This window comes from Mauremys reevesii, linkage group 9 (genome assembly GCF_016161935.1).
Source record: "Mauremys reevesii isolate NIE-2019 linkage group 9, ASM1616193v1, whole genome shotgun sequence".
Lineage (NCBI taxonomy): Eukaryota > Metazoa > Chordata > Testudines > Geoemydidae > Mauremys > Mauremys reevesii.
Window position 1 is genome coordinate 27,804,791 of NC_052631.1, and position 18,545 is coordinate 27,823,335.

Genomic DNA, 18,545 nt, shown 5'->3' on the forward strand with positions numbered 1-18,545 from the left:
GCAGAAGGGCTGCTGCCAGCTCAGATGCTCCTTGCTCCTTTGGGTCCTTCATTATTTCCATCTCTGTATTTCGCAATATACTAGATACTGTAATGCACAAAATGTGGTTTCAGAATAAAGAAAAATTAATGCTGAGGTATTGACTTTACAGATATGGGCCCTATGTTTCCCTCCCTGGGGCAAAGGCAAAAGAGGACCATTTACTTCAAAACCTCTGCAAGGTTTAAAGAGTGAGATCTCCCCTGAATGCTGCTGCCAGAAATGTGATGCAGGAAGGGATCATGGCCTATCTTTATTGCATTGGCTGGTGATCCATGGGAGACACCCCTTGTAACATGGATTGTCAGGGCATTGGGTGCAGGAAGTCTCACTTGAGCACCCCCAGTAATTGCAGGCTAGCCAGCCCAGTCTCTGTATTGCCTTTAGGCTCCCCTCCATTCCTCACAGTGCCACTTTGGTTTGATCTGGCTAGCCCCTGATTGGGAGAGCTGGCCGAGTCATATTTGTGTGAGTGGCAGTGTGACATGGCACATGTAAGGCTAAGATTTTTGTCATGGTTATTTTTAGTAAACGTCACGGACAGGTCATGGGCAATAAACAAAAATTCATGGAAGCCGTGACCTGTCAGTGACTTTTGCTGCTGCAGCTCCATGGTTTCCCCCACCACTGTAGTGGCTGGGAGCTGTTGGGTTCCCGCCTGCAGTAGCTGGAAGCTGCAGGTCCCACCCCCCCCCGCCCACAGTGGCTGCGAGCTGCAGGGTGACCATATTTCCCAAAGAGAAAATGGGACACCCCCAGCTGCTTGCCCAAGGCATCCGCTCCTCCCACCCCTCCCGCGAGGCTGTCGCTCATCGCTGGAACTCTGAGGAGGGCCCCCGTGGAAATCTGTCATCTGTCACTGGAACCTTGCAGGGGGCCACCTGTTGTTGCTGTCACCTGTCGCTGGAACCCTGCTGGCTGCCAGCTCCAGAGTCCAGCAGCCCCTGGGGCTGAAGCAGAGAATGTTGGGGAGGTCTCTGGAAGTCAGGGATTCCGTGACATCAGCGTAGCCTTACTCATGGGTCTTAGTGCCACTCTCTCAAATTTGGCCTGGTTGGCCCTCCCTAAGGTCACAACACCTCACATGGGTAATTGAGCCCAGCCAGTCCCATGGGACAGGAGCCAGGAGGTAATGGTTGGTGTCATGTTCTCGGGTAAATACCAACTGGCAGCCCAATATACCTTCCATTCCACAGCTGGACGACATCCTAGTATCCATATCCTCTCATACCCGCCACCCTGGCCTTCTGCCCCTGAACTCCATCTCCACCACCACTTTATCCTCTGCCCCCCATGGGCCTGTGTGGGGGCTATGTGTTTTCTGGGTTGTGTCTCAGCTCACTGCCCCTCTCCCCCAGTTGACAGGTGTGTGTGTGTGTGTGTGTGTGGAGTGTGTGGGGGGGGTGTTCCTCCAGTTCACATCTGACCAGAGAGTCTGGACTTTTAGCTCCAAGCCCTCCCTGCATGGTGTGTTTGATGTGTATAAGTAAATGTTACACTCCTTAAAATTTGAGAGAGGGGCCCACAATAAAAATCTGCACTGTGGCCCATCTTCCTGTTCCCCTGCCACTGGCCCTGCCAACACACAATACTCTTTATGAGCAGTAAAGTAATTCCATACACTCTATGCTCTTTTATATTTACAGACCGTATAAAAACACTCCAATTAATTCATTTGAAATGTTAATTTTTGTAAAAAGCCTCCCATAGATAGTAATGTTCGAACCAATAGTAAAGTATTCAGCTTCATTGAAAGGCTATAACCACGCAATTCTAGGTATAGCTGTAAAATACTTTAAAGGAGGTTTTGGGTTCCAGGACCTGGTCAGATTTGTCCATTAACTTTGAAAGGGGGAAAGAGGGAAATGCTTCATGTTCCTGTCCCCACCATTTTCTCTGAATTTTCACTTTCTGCCTTCACTGTCATATGCCCAAGCTATCATTCCTCCTGCTCAGAAATACTTTGGCGTAGCATGGCATCATTTGATGGTTGGTTGGTTGAAAACAATTGGCTTTTATTTACCTTTTCATTCAGTCAGTGACCTGTGGCTCAATACAAAAGCTATTATAAAATATTTTAAATCAGACAAAGCCTCCATACCCTGATAAGGTGCATAAGGCCCGGTTCAAAAGCTGTCCCAACATGGATGCGAGAGACCAGTTTGGGATGATGCTTAGCCATATTAGCGATCTGTGCAGCAATCTTAAATGAGAGAACAATTATCAGACCCTGAAATGTATTTAAATAAGGGTAAAGAGCAGAGATGAGTTTGAATATTACCCCTGCACAGTGGGGCAATCCCCACCCCAGTCAAGGTGTTGCAGTGCTTCTCTGGCATAATCAGTCCCAGCCCAATGCACCCGTGACATCTGTCAAACCTGGAGATGGGTGGGTCCTTAAAAGGGAGGATCCCTGCTCAGTCCAGGATAGCACTCTGAAGGAATAGCGCTGTAACTCTTGGAGATTAGGGAACAAAATTCATTTTGACAGAAAAAAATATATTTGTTTTGGTTAAAGGAAATTGTCATATCTACTACTTGTTTACAGAAACATAGCAACAGAGGGCTATTGTGTCAGAGAAGAAAGTCAGAGAGCACATGCATGTCTCCATTCATCCTCCAAGTAGACGAGTGGCTGTATAGGCATTATGTACATTCTGGCACTCAGTTTTATTAATTTTGTATAACTAAGGCATGATGAATACTAAAACCGTTCTGTAGAACACTACTAGCATGACCAGGATACATGCTACAGGAGTTCATGTAAGGCTGGAGAAGATGGAGAAATTTGTGTTTCTGTGATACACTGCCCAGATGAAATTTTACCTAATTGTCCCCTATAGCAAACGACTTGTCTGTTTGCAGGATCCCCATTGATATCAATAGGGGCACTTTGGATAGACTAACCTAATATATAGCCCTTAGTGAGCAGAATTCAGCTAGCCAGCGAGGCACTACACGTTATCAGTCACAGAGGCCTGATTTTTCAAGAATGCGTTCAAAGTGAACAGTGAACCATAATGGCATGTGCACGGATCAGAGGAGCAAATTACGCATCTGATGTAATTGGGAACAGGAATGTTTATACATTTGGTTAGATGATGTGGGCCTTAAACCCAAGTCAATTGCAGGTGCATGTCAAATTTTCATAAAGATCATGGAGCAGTTTTAATAAGAGGTAGAGCTGCTCAAAGAATTTCCACTGAAATTGTTTTTAAATGGAAAATTTGGTTTTCAACTATATAGTTTTTCACAAAAAGCATCTGCTTTCCATGGAAAAATTTGACTTTTTGTCAAAACATTTGTTTTAACAAAATTGAAATTGTTCATGGAAGACCCCCATCATTTTTTGACACGCTCTAGTAAGAGAGAGAGAGATGAGTGGGGAGTAAGGGAAGACTAAGAGAAAAGAGTGACGTGCATATTCCTCTAAAAATCCTATGTCTTTCTGTCCTTTGGCACGTCAGAAACACCTTATATATTTCCTTAGGCCGTGAGAGCATTTTTAATTTGAAATCTCTATGCTGGAATCATTTATTAGGAATATGGGCAGTGTATATTGTTGGGAGAGCAGATATCAAAAGGATAAAGGGAAAGAAGAAGGGGTGGGAAGTGAAAAATAAGGATGGAAGAGAGACAAAGGGGGAACAGAATAAAGGAAAGAAAATTGGGAAGTTGGGGATTTTGAGACGAGAGAGATGTGAAAGGAGAATTAAGGGAACCAGGGGGAAGAGTGAAGGAGATAGAGATATTTAGAGGAAGAAGAGGGAAAGAGGTAGGGGGATGAGAGAAGCTGAGATGTTAAAAGGAGAGAATGAGACATTTAAAAGGCCAAAGGAAATGATTTGAAGCTTCAAATAAGAGGAAGCAGAGAACAGGAGATGGGCAGGGAGGAAGAAGAGGTGGCCAATTTGAAGTTTAGATATTTTTATGCATCCCTGCCTCCCCTCCTCCCAAACCTTCTGCAGGTCTCTATCATCCCTCTTCATTCACCTACTGGAACACTTTGATTAATGTCATCCTAGTTTCAACACAAAACTAGGTGAAATTTGGTGGTTTCTACTAAGTTTTGTTTGAAGATTTGGGTTTTGTTCCAGCCTGGAACTCAGTGATCACTTGGAGCAAAACCTAAGCAAATATTCACACAGACCCTTGCAAATGAAGCTCTGTTTTCCTCAGAGCTTTGTTATTTACTCCTTCTAGTGACGGAGCCACACCTGACCACCTACATCATGCAAGCACCACAGAGTGCCTCCTAATACTATTGTAATATCTCATCCATGTGATCCATCATCCTACTGTCATACGTCTATTTTCTGGTGCCAGTATTAGAAACTACTCAACTAAACATGTGTAGACAGTTATCAACACACTAATCTAATTGATTACTAGCTAAGAGATTTCTATTGGAAGAGACCACAAAGCACATGGTCTCCCATTACTCTTCAATACACATGAACTACTGGTATTTCATTCTACTTCAGGAGAGTCTGGACATATCTGGATTGACCCAGAAATCCACTTCCACGTTAGCAACTTCATCATGAGCTGAATCCAGATGACAGAAATTGAGCTGCACAGAGAAATGAGGAGTGTCTCGTTTTAGTGCTTACATAGTGCAATTGGCCTGGTGAGTATGTACAGTTGTAATGAAAAACTGTTGGTACAGTGTTGCCACAACTCTAGATATTGACTGATTTTATTTTTTAAATTGTGAACACCCCTGTGAGGTATGGAGTAGCTATTATCTCAATTTTACCGATGGAAGCTAAGATCCTAGGTGACTTTCCAAAGGTAACACAGAAAAGTAGAGCACAGAATTGAACTTGGGTTTCCCAAGTTTCTGACTAATGCCCTAAGCACTGAACTGTCCTTCCTCTCTTAGTTTCTCTCACCACAAAGCTATCATAAATTGTATGTATAGCTATATAGAATTCAATTCCTTTATTAATAAATTGTTTGGAATGCTTCTCTTGAGTTAAAGATGTGTTAAATATTTCACAGGAAGATGGTTTGTGGCTTTCATTCCATTCAATATCTAGATGGATCGGAACATGAACCAAGGATTATTACATTTTGGGGAAGTCATGAAATAATCTATTCTGGAGAATGTCCAATGTACTGCTGAGAAGCCTCTCTCACTATAGTGCAGTATTATGGTAATTAGTACAAATTATTTATGAGACGTTGAATATAGATTTTACAGTGCTAGGACTTATGCCTTTTTCAGGCTTTTCCGCATAGATTGCTAATCTGAAGAATGAACAGGAATATGTTTTGTGTTCATCTTTAAAGCACCATTAAGATGTCAAATATGACAATGGCTCAAAATAATATTGACACCACCAAATAGGAATAAAAACTAAACATTTATGATACATACTCAATGTAGCTTGTCAGCTCAGGAAACCAGAAAAAATAGAGCACATATTCAACCATACTGCTTAAAATTACAGAAGATCAATCCCTTCCTTCCCAGTGTAGCCTATACTTGCTCTGCCGGTGATATCCTTTATTGTTAGGAGTTGTTATAAACCCTTTGTTATACAGAGACTGCACCACGCTACACAAGGCTCAATTGTAATCCCAAGATAACAGGTGTGTGTAACACTATATCTTATAAAAAGAATCAGCTACTCGGTGTATACATGGGAATTAGCAGATTTTGTGGGCAAAACTGTTAGATGATGTCTAAGATAGCGTAACCCATAGATTCCCTTAGACCTACCTACACCTGCTCTACCAATGCATAAAGGAGTCTAAATTAACATAACTTAAATGCCCCGGAGCTGGGAGAAGGTGTATATTAAGTTCTGGATGAGGATTCTTTAACACACACTTTCTTATGCCTTCTTCTACCTGCTGCTTATACTCCCTTGTACATCAGTGTAGGTTTAAGAGAGAATCCAGCAATGCCACTTGAGGTACCACTTCTGAATTTGGCCCCATATTATAATGATGTATGTACAGTATATGGTGAGTTACACCTGCATATCTGAGATTTGAGACCATTGCAAGAAGCCGAAAAAAATTAAAGTGAAGAGTTAAATATATGGCATGCTGTATAAAAATGTCTCAGCTGTGTGATGCTGGCCAAGTCCTTCATGAAGTTCACTTGTTTGTCATTCTGAGGATTGAATGAAACATGAAACATTTTCTTACTTCAAAAGAGATCAGTAACCAGTCACAGCCATAACTTTACATTGTACACTCCTGTTCGGTTCCAGCCCCTTTCTTTGCCTATTAGTCCATTTGAAGCAGGGGTCCTCTGGTACATTTGTCTGGTACAGCTCTTCTGTGCTACAATGTGTACATAATATTGAACTAATGTGATCATTGATACAATTTCTGCCAATGATCCTCAGAGAGCTTTCTATCTGTCAAAGCGACGAATGTGAGGAACAACATGAGTTGCTGCAATCAAGCCCTAAAAGCAACATAAACTTCATGGTTCTGCTTTTTCTCTGTATAGCAAATACTGTCTGTCACATTTTATATTTCCCCTTCTTATTACTCAGCAAGCAACTGACTTTCTCTTAGAGCTTCACTGGAGATTGTTTTATTATTATCTGAACCTTCCTACTCTTCAAATGACTGAGATGCTAATAGCACTAATGACGCTAGCCTATACTAGTTGGGAAAAGAGCACATCTAGTCAGATGGACCGCTTCTGGGACTTAAAGGTCATGGCTCAGAAAGAGGGTTTAATTGCCTTTCACGGTATACCAATCCATCCACATTTTAAGTAGTTCCTCAAGTTCCACCAGACAGCTGTCTTGCATACAGAGAGAATCTATACAGAATTTGCTCCACTGGCATTTTGTTTGGTTTTGTTCATTTCAGTTGTTTAGCTACTGAAGTTTTGCTGGGAGTGCAGGTGTTCCTGTGTGTCTGTGCATTTGGTTCTCAGTCACAAAATGAAGCTAGCAGCTCAGGATTTATGTTCGTGGTTTTTATTATTTGATTCAAGGATTACATTCTACACAGGCAGAAATATAAAGACATGAGCATACCTACCTGATGGATGATGTACAACATATGAAAGGAGTTACTTATCTGACTGACTTCTTAAGTACTGTCCATATTGCTTTAACTAATTTAAACCTGTTGGAACAAAGCCTGAGTAATCAATGTAACCATTTTCTACATAAGTATGTGTAGAATTTGTAATGACTGATGAAGTCTATCAGTTCATTCCTATGCTATTATTTTTCATATTTTCTTTATTATATTTAATTTTCAGTTCAAATGCTAACCTGTTACATTTAGTTTTCAGGACAGGACCCCTACCTCCATTCTCATTATCTGATTTTTGATCTCAGCCTGCTTCTGATATAGGGATGGGTTAGATATAGTCCATTATTAGGTTTTCTCCCAACTACATTATTGTGGGGCTCTCATTTGCCCTCACTCTTGTTTCGCCTAGGAACTAGCTGCTATTAAAGCTTCTGATTAATATTAGCCTAGTAAGAGAGGTCCAGGTTCTGCTCCTAGATCTGTCATGCAGCTCCATTGCCGTTAATGCCCCATGATTGAATTTGGTTTCATTAAAGGGCTTTTAAAAAACATGTTAACTAGCCAAACAGTCAGAATGGACACTGGTGGCTTCTTCATCCCTTCAATCCAGTCGCTGGAGTAACAGATGTTCTATCAATATTCAAACAGTAGGTGAGTCATTGCCATTTTTATTTGTGATTAATAGAAAAATCCCAAGATATTTCCATTGGCTCTAGAGCTCAAGTGTAAGGGAGAATTAACAGCACCCTGTAAAGCAGAAATCGTCAGCCATCAGGGAAAGAGAATAGAAGGGACAGTATATTTGAAACAAGTTTTCTTGAATAATTTTGTAGTACCATTCTAATATAAATGGTCAAGGACATAATTGGCAATATATTTAACAGCTTTCAGAGTCTCTTCACAGGTTGGCTTTATCTGAGATTCAGGGAGTGCAAATCCATATGTGCCTTTATCACGGAGCTCAAAGGTGAAGGAGTACTTGATACCCTGATCATAAGCCCAGTCATCAGAACCACCAGCAGCAGGATCTGCATTGGGAGAGAAGAAAACTTGACTAGAAAAGGACAACTCACTGGTAATCAGTGGGGTTTATTATAACTGATAACTATTATACCATATAGCTAGAAATATAGGAAGGGCAGAGGAAATAGCAGTGAGAGTCAGTGAACCATTTGTTTGCATCCAGAATATGAAAGAGAGCTTGCCAAACACTTTAATAGCCTGGAAAATAGAAATCTGTAGCTGTAGAAAGATAAATATGACCATGTCCCCCTTCTAAAAACAATCCTGATCAGAATATAGTGTCTGATTTATTTTGCAGTGCTGCTCCCTCCTCACTGTAGAGATTCCTCCTGAGAAGCGGTGGGAGGGGTATATTTTGCCTGAGGGGAGGACTGGAAGCATGATATCTGCAGGAGCAAAGATCTATCACACTGAATCTCCTGTCTCTGGAGGATCTCCCTGAGGTCTACACAGAGCTTTGGAGATCCACAAAGCTGGGGATATGAACTCTGCTTTTTCATTGGGTAATAAGCCCTGCTCCTTTCCCTCTTGATGAGAGAATTCAGAGTATACTCTCTTGGTTGTTCCTTGTAAGGAGAGAATGGGGTTCTAATACTTTTTATCCTATAGGTGGTCCTCAAAATTGCTAGGAATCCCCAAAAGCATTTTTAAAAATCTGAATAGATCTTTTAAACATTGACAAACAATTGCAGCCATTATATTTAAGACAAAAACATTGGCTTCCAGATTGATAAGTCCTACAATGCTGAATTTCAAGCAGGCAGTAGCCTGAGGAATTAGGAGCCAAAACATCTGAGCTATAAAACTCTGGAAAACTGGGTTTGGAAACACCAGGTCAGCTGGAGTGACCAGACAGCAAGTGTGAAAAATTGGGACAGCGAGTGGGGGGTAATTGGAGCCTATATAAGAAAAAGACCCAAAAATTGGGACTGTCCCTATAAAATCGGGACATCTGGTCACCCTAAGGTCAGCTTTATAACATCGCAAAGGACAGAACACAACAGCTGGGTTCCAAGAGAGGATTAGAGTGAGGCTGGAATTATAGATTTTTAAAATCTGCACACAGTAACAGAAAGTGACAATCTGCTGGCTAGAGCTGTGAAGGCAAATTCTGGTCAAAAAGATTTCACATACTATTGTCACATAGGTTTGCAGGCCCCAGAAATCACGAAACTCACAGGCTGAACAAGTCCAATTCTCTCATGTTTTAATCTAATTTTATCTGTTTGTTTTAGGAATTCCTAGTGTGCCCATCACCTTAGTATTTGGGCGTTACATAGTTATTGTGCAAATCTCATTGGTAACCTACAGGCGCATGTTCGCACATTTGCAGAACTGGAAGTGTTGCATCCACACCTTCAGGACAGTGAAGTAAATGGGACCAGTTGCAAAGAAAAGTACTACTCAACAAGAGTAAAGATATCACAGTCTACACCATTACGAGGGAGGTAAGTAGGGTGTGTATGGGCAGGGCTCATCTTGTGTTTTTTTCTTGAGTCATAATACATAATTTTCTCCCACTGTCTAGATAAATAATTCTTACTACAGTTGCTTCTGATATTTAGGTTAATACTTACAGATTGTTGCAGCACCTGAACCAAAGGTATATTTTGTGCCATACAATGAAGCCAGCTCTTGAACTGCAGCTTTAGAAATGGTATTCTGTAAGGAAGGACAATTGCAGAATAAGAAGTTATTCCAGACGTTTAAAGCTTTACTCAGAAATTTGAGTTAATCCCTGAGGGCCTCATTTTAGAAGTTTTAAATTATTTGTAACTGTAGTTCCTCTTTGAGAATCAGTAAGAGAGTTTATGCTGTCATCGTCTAACAATCTGCAAATGTCTACACTTTGTTCATGTAGCATATCAATAAGTAGTCTGTACTCAGAGCTCTAATTATGAAATGTATCTGGAGCCTGGAAACTAAGGGCACAACAGGATCCAGGGATTACTGTATTTATCAGAAATGTGTACTTGGATCTGTGAGAATTAACTAAAAATATTAAATAAAACGACGGTGAGGTTTAGGCAACAGTGGATATATGGAAATGATGAAGACAGCATTTTCTTCCCACTTACACAAGTATAAATCCAGAGCAACACAGTAAAAGTGGTATAAGTGAAATCAGAATTAGATCCTTTAAATGCAGATTGCAAATGTCAACAATACTATACCCAGTGCATGAATTACCCTGGAGCCTTATACAGCACTTCAGTGATTTCAGTTTGCATTTCCTGTGCAGATTGGGATCCATCCAAGTTCCACTGACTTCAGTGGGGGTTGCATAAAGTCTGTCAACACTAAAATGCAGCTCTGAATGTTTGCATTATGAAAAGTTACAGACTTTCCTTTTGGAATGTGTGGCTTTCCCATTTCTTCATAATATGGCATGTTGGTAATAAAACTATGGAAAGTATTCCTAAGAGATAGTAAATATTTGTCTATATATCATTAGTTGAGAACAGATGTTCAGCATGCAAACAAACAATGGATTACCATATCTGCCTCTGTAGTTCAGAGCTGAAAATGTGGTATTCAAAAGAATTTCTTCAACTCTCTTGTTTCACTCTAGATTACACCATAAATTATTTTCCCAAGGAGGAGAGATATTTTAAAACATTCTGACTTCCATTTAGTTCTTGCACATTTTTATGAATTTTCCAAAAGCTGCATTTGAAAATGGTTTGAAAAATAGATTGGTAAAGTGACTATTTGTTTCTGTGAAAGTAGCAACAAGCCATATTCATGGTATGGCAGTTTTTTATATCATGAGATTGTAACTGCTTCTAGTGGGATAAAACAGGTTCATGGTGCAAAATTCACATTGAGAACTGAGTTTTGTACACCCTAGAATTCTGGGAGTTTGTATGTAGGGCTTTGGTTTGTCGCATTACATGGAGGCCTTTTACAAAAGCCAGGTTTAGATCTGAGAGCAGGTTTCAAACACTCCCCAAAGACTGGGTGGGATTTAAATGCGGGGCTTTGGTTCTGGCCTCTCTCTTCTCTATATATATGCAGTTGAAGAAGAGTGCTGTTGTGACATACAAAGAAACACCTTGGAATCCTAATAATCAGAATAGTTAAATCTTCGACTTCTGAAAATTGCCTTAATGAGATGACGCTTCTCCTATTAAAATCCATAGCAATTTTGCTATGGATGTCCATGGGACTAGTATCTGCTATTAGTGATGTATCAAATTTTGTTCAGTCACCTTTTGTTTATATTGACTTTAAATCAGTGTGCATGCAGCTGAGATCTGCAGATAAAAGATTTCTTGTTCACCTCACAAAAGAGTTCTGTTGCAAATTTATAATTTGCTTCTTTTTATAGTGAACATAGAGAGAAAACATACAACATGGCAGTGCCTTGTACTGTGGATGGGACATGGTGCTAATATAGTGTCTGTGGGAGTGTGTCATTTCCTCAGTGGCAAGAAACTAAGTAAAATAAAATAGGAATATTTCCTATAGGGAGGGAGGGGGAGGCATTAAGTGTCAGCCAGCTGCCAGATGGCAAATTTAAAACATCAGATACTTGTATCTGCCAAATTTAGGAGACTAGCTATCAGAAAATATGCTGGGAAAGGTTCCTGTGAAAAGGATGACCCTACTGTGGATCAGAGTTATCATAATGACCACGTAACTGTAAAGAAAGGTGCTTGTAGAGCAGTGGTGGGCAACCTGCAGCCTGCAGGCCGCACATGGCCCATCAGGGTAATCCGCTGGCGGGCTGCCAGACCATTTGTTTACATTTGCATGGCTGCCCGCAGTTCCCAGTGGCGCGGGCCTGGCTGCCACTTCCTGCAACTCCCATTGGCCGGGAACAGTGAACTGCAGCCTCTGGGAGCTGTGGGTGGCTGTGCAACTGTCAGAGGCGGCTCTAGGCATTTTGCCACCCCAAGCATGGCAGGCAGGCTGCCTTCGGCGGCTTGCCTGTGGAGGGTCCGCTGGTCCTGTGGCTTCGGCGGATCTCCCGCAGGCGTCCGCCAAAGCCGCGGGACCAGCAGACCCTCCGCAGGCAAGCCGCCGAAGGCAACCTGCCTTCCGCCCTCGCAGCGACCGGCCGAGCACCCCCCATGGCTTGCTGCCCCAAGCACGCGCTTGGCGTGCTGATGCCTTGAGCCGCCCCTGGCAACTGTAAGCAAACAGTCTGGTGGCCCACCAGCAGATTACCCTGACGGGCCAGGTTGCCACCACTGTTGTAGAGGAAGAACTGAAATTCTCAGCTGTTGAAAGACACCCTCAGATTTTCCAGGTTGGAACATGGTATTGGAAATAAATGGCCTATTTTATAATACGGTAAACTGACAGTGCCTGTGTGATTTCACCACAAAATAAGTCGGTAGCAGAGCTAGGAACAGAACCGAGGAGTCCTGATATCTGATCTCTTCCTGTGATCACCAGGCAACACTCTTTCCCAATTGCTTGCTTAATGTATGGAAAGGGCTGAAAAAAACAAAACATCAGCACCAAAATGAAAGTGCCATTTTATAGCAACCAAAGCAAGAACGTTTAGAAGGTGTAAGTAAAAAAAAAAAATAGAAAGGAAAAAGAAATAATGATGGCAAACAATTATCCTTCTTAAAACAACGGGGAAACTGGAATGAGGTTTTACTATGTGCCTCATCTTGTCTGTATGCCTATTACTTTCAAAAGTGGAAACAGTATCTAACTTTTGTGAGATGAGACTAGGCCTAGAGTCTCTGATAAAAGAGGAGGCAGTGCTGTGGTTTCCCTCCCCTTAACTTTGAAAAACTCTTAGCTCTCTACGGACTCTACTGGATCTCAAGATTAATTTGAACACCTGGTTTGTTACAGGATTCTCTTTCTGCTTTCTTGGTTTGGGCTCTGTAAAAGGGAACGCTCACAACCAGTTCTGCCTAGTGGTCAGGCAGGGGTGCAGCAGGTGGTCACCCTTTTTCAGTTATAGTCCTGGCCTTCAGCTCTCCCAAGGGCTTCAGGGTTTTCACCTTAGTATGGGGATTTTAGGGTCAGGGTCTTCCCCAGCGGGTCTCTCCACTGAGGTAAAGGCTTTGTTCTTGTGCCATCTTTTGGGAGTGGGTAGGGGAGCCCGGGCCTACATGCTCCAATCCAGGCCCTGATGATGGGCAGGTATGTTCTGCATCTTGCAGTGCCATGCAACTGCCCCGTGGATCACTTCCTTTCCAAGTCTCCCTTTTCCACTCAGAGTAAATTACAGAACCACAAACAAAGTCTCTGACCTTCATAGTCAGTCACCTATCTCTGTCCTCTGTAGGTTTTAATAGGTCTGTTTTTCCAGTTCTCAGGCAACAAGAACTCCTGGGCAGTAGTTCCCGCCCCCTATCTGAGCTGCTCTGCCTGCAGCTTGTGCAGGCTTTGCAGGTACAGCTGGGCAGGGCAGCCTGGGCACAGAGTGACTCCTTAACCCCTTGCTCTCGAGTGCGGGGTTTGTAAGACCCATCACCGGCTCCTGCTCTGTCAAGAATCCTTCACTCATAACACTCAAATTCTGGTGTTAGTTACACTAGTGAAAACCAAGTAACGTCACTGAAGTAAAAGGACTTACTCCAGATTTATACCATGTAACTGGGTGCAGAAATGATCTTCCATTCTCTGACTTGTTGCTGAACTTCCAGAAACTGCCTGTTCCAGGGGAATCTAACATTCTCTGTGCTGATCTCTCAGCTTTGTTTCCATTGCAGTTCCTAGTGATTTAATGTTTTGCTTAATCTTGTGCAGCATGTCAGCTAGTCAGTGTAACAAAAGGATCGTGTTCCCTGATCTCGTTATCTCATTTTACTGAAGTTCAGTTACTAGCAGTTCAGCCACTAGCTTTTAAAGAAAAGCTTGTAATGCTGGCCTCTCTCCTTACTGCATCTAAGGGTTTGTACTAATAGGATAATATAGCAGACTAATCACCTTTATCTGTTAATAGATTATCTTTTGGGAGCAGCTTCCTCATTTTTGCTCTCATATTCTCAACTCAGATTTGTCTCTGCAAATTGCTGCTGGTTAAAAACACTCCGGGGGCCTTGATTACACAGTTGCTGCACACAGGCAACTCCCATTGACATCAGTGGGATATTTGATGGGATTATTGACACAACAGGACTCCAGGATCTTGAAAAATCTGTGATGGATAGCAGTGCTTCCTTTAACCACTGGGCTCCATGAATCCTGTTTGTCATTCTACCCCTATCCTGTTCTTTATTGCCTCTAAGCTCTGCCCTTCTCAAGTCAGCTTTCCGCAAGGAGCTCTAAACTGCACTGTCCTCACTGTAATGCTCTCGTTGTTATCCAGGGATCCCTTGAATTCCCTTTGAAATGGTAGCACTAAAAGTCCAAAGTGAGTCCATCCAATGCAAGAACTTTAATCTCACAGTATATAACACTGCCCTTCTTATACCCTCTTTGTGACTGCTACACAGACATTCCAAGAAATATGTGCATGCTGTCACTGTTTTGATCCAGTAGCATCAAGCCGAGGGAAATCTGCCTTGAGGCTATTTGAGATTGCTACATGAGCCAAGATGAAGAAGTTGTTACAAAAGATAGCTCAATTTGATAACAGAACACACCATTGTATGAGGTAATGTGAGAGGCAGGAATATATAAACCCCCTTTCCTCTTCTTTACTTCAGTAGCCACTTCTAAAAATAATTTACACCTGTCCATCTTCCTTTCTCATTATTTCCTTTTGTTCCCTGTTCTCCACAATTAAGATCACCTACATCTACTTGTAACAAGTCAAGCAAGCAATCAGAAAGCCACTAGAAAAAGTTTAGGTTCAGGCCCCTGTGGCCAAAACATAGATTATGCCCCACTGAGGTATACCTGCCCAACTAATCTGGGGTCCTGGATCATTAAGAGTTCCTTATGCTGACCTTCTTCACAAATAACTTCAAAATGAGCACTAGTAAAACCCAGAACTAGTTTACTGGACTTGGTTTTCAACCAAGAGGTGAACAATCATCACATAAAAATTCACCACGCGATGCAGTATAGCTGAAATTCACTCCTTTGCACATTTTAAGGGCTCAAGTAGGGCTTAAGTGGTCCATAAGCTAGTGCAGAAGGGTGAATTTCCCCCTATACAATATATAAATAGTAAGGTAGCCAATATATGTTCAGGTAACCTGCTTCCTGCCACACATGCCACCAAAGCCTGATCTCTGTTGATATAGGATTTCTGTTGCTTGTACATGTCTGGATTTGTCTAGCTTCAACTTCCAGCCATTGCATCCTGATATACTTTATCTACTAGACTGAAGAGCCCATTATTAAATATTTGTTCCTTATGTAGGTACAAATGCAAAAAGTATTTTAACCCCCTCCAACATGGGCCAAAATGTGAGAAAATTCAATTTACAGCCTGAAATGTTTCTGAAAAAAGTGATTAAATGTGCACAGAGTTTTATTGAGAGAGCAGCTAAGTGTAAATATTAAAAGAAAGCTGAAGGGAAGCTTGGCTGTAGAGCGGATGGACAATTGGTCTGTATCCAATCATTTTTTTCACTTATGGAAGGCTGGGGGAAGCTTTTGTTCTTTAAATGGAAGATACATTTTTTTCTGGTTGATCCAAGCATATATTCTTTTTGTGCTGTGCAACACCTGGGGATATGGTAGAGAGTGAGTTGAGGGCAGTGGTGCAATACACAGAATGTATTCTTTTAGGAGGACAGTTATACTTTTCCCAAGAAAACATTCACAGGAATATTGTTACTTGTGTGAAACTCCTGAGCTGACCCAGTTTTTCCTATCTTGGGTGGCATTATCTTGGTTGTTCAAGCATTAGACACAAGTCAGTTCTAGGGTCAGTATTTTCACTGTCGTTCAAGCATTGCTTGAAAATGCTGACCCTAGAACTGACTTGTGTCTAATACAGGACTATGTTTTCCTTCCCATGGGGAAAAAACCCATGAATGGGAAATCCTTTGTGTATACCTCACGTGGTCCAGGGAGGACATACGTGGCTTCAACCACTGTCCTCCACCCTGATACTGGAAGCAGTGAAGGGCTACTTTTGTTCCCAATTTAAGTTAGAGTAGCATCAAGGCTGTTGTAACTTGTAATGACCCTCTAGGCCTGAGATCACTGGAATTCCCAGAATGTCTCTAGAATGCCCTGTCATGCCTTGAAAACCAAGAACTGTGGCACCATTTTACACACTTAGGGATTGCCTTACACAAGAGCAGGTTCCATCTTGCTCATTAAGTTAGCTGTTTGTCCTCCTTGTGCTGCTAGGACAGTGCACAGGGAACAAAATAGGGCCAAGGATCTGCCCCATCGAGTTACAGCTACATTCTCCTTTCAAAGGCTTTATGTTAGGGCCGGGGGGCATGCCCTGGAACCCATCCAGAAGATGTGGTGGCAACCATCTCCACCACTGTTGACCTTGGTTTCTGCTTCCTGTAGCCCCAGTCCCATCTGGAAGCACAACTTAATGAAGAGTGCTGCTATCAGTTGCTAACTTCCATGGGCCCATTCTCTGCACTCCTCTTTCAGAGGCAGTGAAGCTGTGGAGAGGCATTAATGCTAATTAACATCCTTGTGGATATTTTCTATATATCTGGTTCTAAGAGAAGAATGTTGTGGTGAGTGGCTGCTTTCCAGCATCACCCACCTACCCTGATGTGCCTCCTGAATACCTGCAGAGTCTCACAGCGGACTGTGCCCAAAGGAAGGTTCAGCGGGCTTGGAAGAAGGCTATGTTGGCTCCTCCATTCCCCTCATCCACAGGCTTAGGGTGATTTTGCTCCCTTCCTTCATGCCTCACTTTGGACTGGAACATTAGCTCCACAGTATTAAACTAACTTCTGAATTAAACAGTGTGGAGCAATATGTTAATAATGATAAGTAGGCATGTGAAGTTTTGTGGTTCAACGACATATCTCATCCCACATTGAAAAAGATAAGAAATATCAACTATACTTCCTTTAATTTATTAGATCTGTCAGCGGAAAAATAAACATCTAAGATAAGATAATAGTTCTAAATTTTACTTCTTCAGTTAGAGCATGATTTATGGTCCCTTTATTTGCCAGAACAATTTATATAAAGTTTTAGATGCCAGTTCTTCAGCCTTTCTCTGAAGTCTGTATCTATGCAGAACTTTGCTGATATAACACACATTAAATGGTATATAATATAATGCCCTTTTATTTTTTCCTGTCTCATTTTTTAACCAAGGAGGAATTGCTAAGAGAAAACCTAATTTCTTTGTGACTGTTCATGTGAACATGTTTAGTTGTTTGAAGTAATCCAGAAATCTACACCATTAGGACCTGACCCAAAGCCCATTGAAGTCAGTGGGAGTCTTTCCATTGATTTTAATGGGCTTTGGATCAGGCCCTTTATGTTTAGATATCCCAGCTACAGACAGTGCTGATTGGTTGATCTCTTTCTCAAAAGCCAAGGTTTTTGGCTAAAAGTATCCTCCTTTTGTCAAGTCAAATATTAGTACAAGTTGCGTGTCCCTTGGGATCCTGCTGTTTTTTTGTTGGGAGCTCCAATTGAGGAAATATATTCCTTAATTAGGACATGAGGACAGTTGATCAGATCACCACCTTTTAGTGGTGACAGGATGTGCTCTTTTGTAGTGGAAAATAATAGAACTCCCCCTGGGATCATGGTGGCTGATTTAAAATACGGGATACAATTACAATGGAAAGACTAACTTATATTAAGTGAAATCAAATGGATACCTATTGACATAGATACCTTTGCATTCCTGAATTACCTTTTTTTATACTGAAGAATGGAAGACTCAATCTCTAAGCCAAAATTTTAAAAAAACGATTGGGCTTTTTATTATTCATAAAATTGCAAAACCTTGGCATGGATGATTGTAGCCGAGCTTCAAGATTTTATATATTCTTCTAGTGTATAATGCTGTAGAACAGTCAAGTTAATATGAAAATTGTTCATCCAGGATTTTTTTTGTTAATGTTTTGTCTATTTTTTTTTAAAGTTAAGTTTTACTGTATTTTTTGTGTCTGAGTGTCAATAGAACTTTTTCCCATCTGAACGTAATGATGTTAGAAACATGCTGTACTTGGAGCAATATGTTTCATCACACTTGAGCTTGACTCAGCAAACTGGTAAGAAGACCATGCAAACTTCTGGCATATGGGGGAAATTGTGAGCTTGACAAAGACGCAGTTCAGGAGTTTATATTATTTATTTAGACTGAGCTCTAATGTGTGAAATTTGAAATATTTAGTAAAAACAAAGACAAACAAAAAAGATGTAAGAAACGACTGGAATATTTACAATTAAAACTCTCTGGCATGTAAAGTAATATAATAAACAAAACACCCCTCCCTCCCATCTTAATGCACTCCTTTCCATTTAAGCTGCCAGGAGTCCAAGGAAAAACTATTAAGTTGGCCATACTCTGCCTTTCTGCTACAGAATTATGATAGATCCATGTGGGAGCCCTCATAAATCTGTCATAGTTCTGCAGCAGTAAAGCCAACTTAATG

The 18,545-nt window shown here is 41.5% G+C and overlaps 1 protein-coding gene and 2 long non-coding RNA genes across 5 annotated transcripts in view; 2 read left to right on the forward strand and 1 right to left on the reverse strand.

Moving 5' to 3' along the window:
• LOC120371997 overlaps positions 1-9,521 on the forward strand; it is a 19,689-nt gene extending 10,168 nt beyond the window's left edge. For 2 of the 3 annotated variants that reach the window (XR_005584684.1, XR_005584685.1), the window contains exons 3-5: positions 4,524-4,669; positions 7,961-8,131; positions 9,315-9,521. This is a non-coding gene — a long non-coding RNA (uncharacterized LOC120371997). The remainder of the gene's footprint in view (positions 1-4,523; positions 4,670-7,960; positions 8,132-9,314) is intronic. The other variant, XR_005584686.1, reaches the window with a different exon arrangement.
• The window catches only part of LOC120371996 (carboxypeptidase B-like), a 27,834-nt gene continuing 17,005 nt past the window's right edge, over positions 7,717-18,545 (reverse strand). The window contains exons 10-11 of the mRNA XM_039488607.1: positions 9,657-9,741; positions 7,717-8,084 (exon numbers count right to left, since the gene is read on the reverse strand). Of these exons, the coding sequence (XP_039344541.1) occupies positions 7,897-8,084; positions 9,657-9,741 (273 nt within the window). The 3' untranslated portion in view covers positions 7,717-7,896. The remainder of the gene's footprint in view (positions 8,085-9,656; positions 9,742-18,545) is intronic.
• Positions 17,755-18,545, forward strand: part of LOC120371998 — a 7,238-nt gene continuing 6,447 nt past the window's right edge. The window contains exon 1 of the long non-coding RNA XR_005584687.1: positions 17,755-18,161. This is a non-coding gene — a long non-coding RNA (uncharacterized LOC120371998). The remainder of the gene's footprint in view (positions 18,162-18,545) is intronic.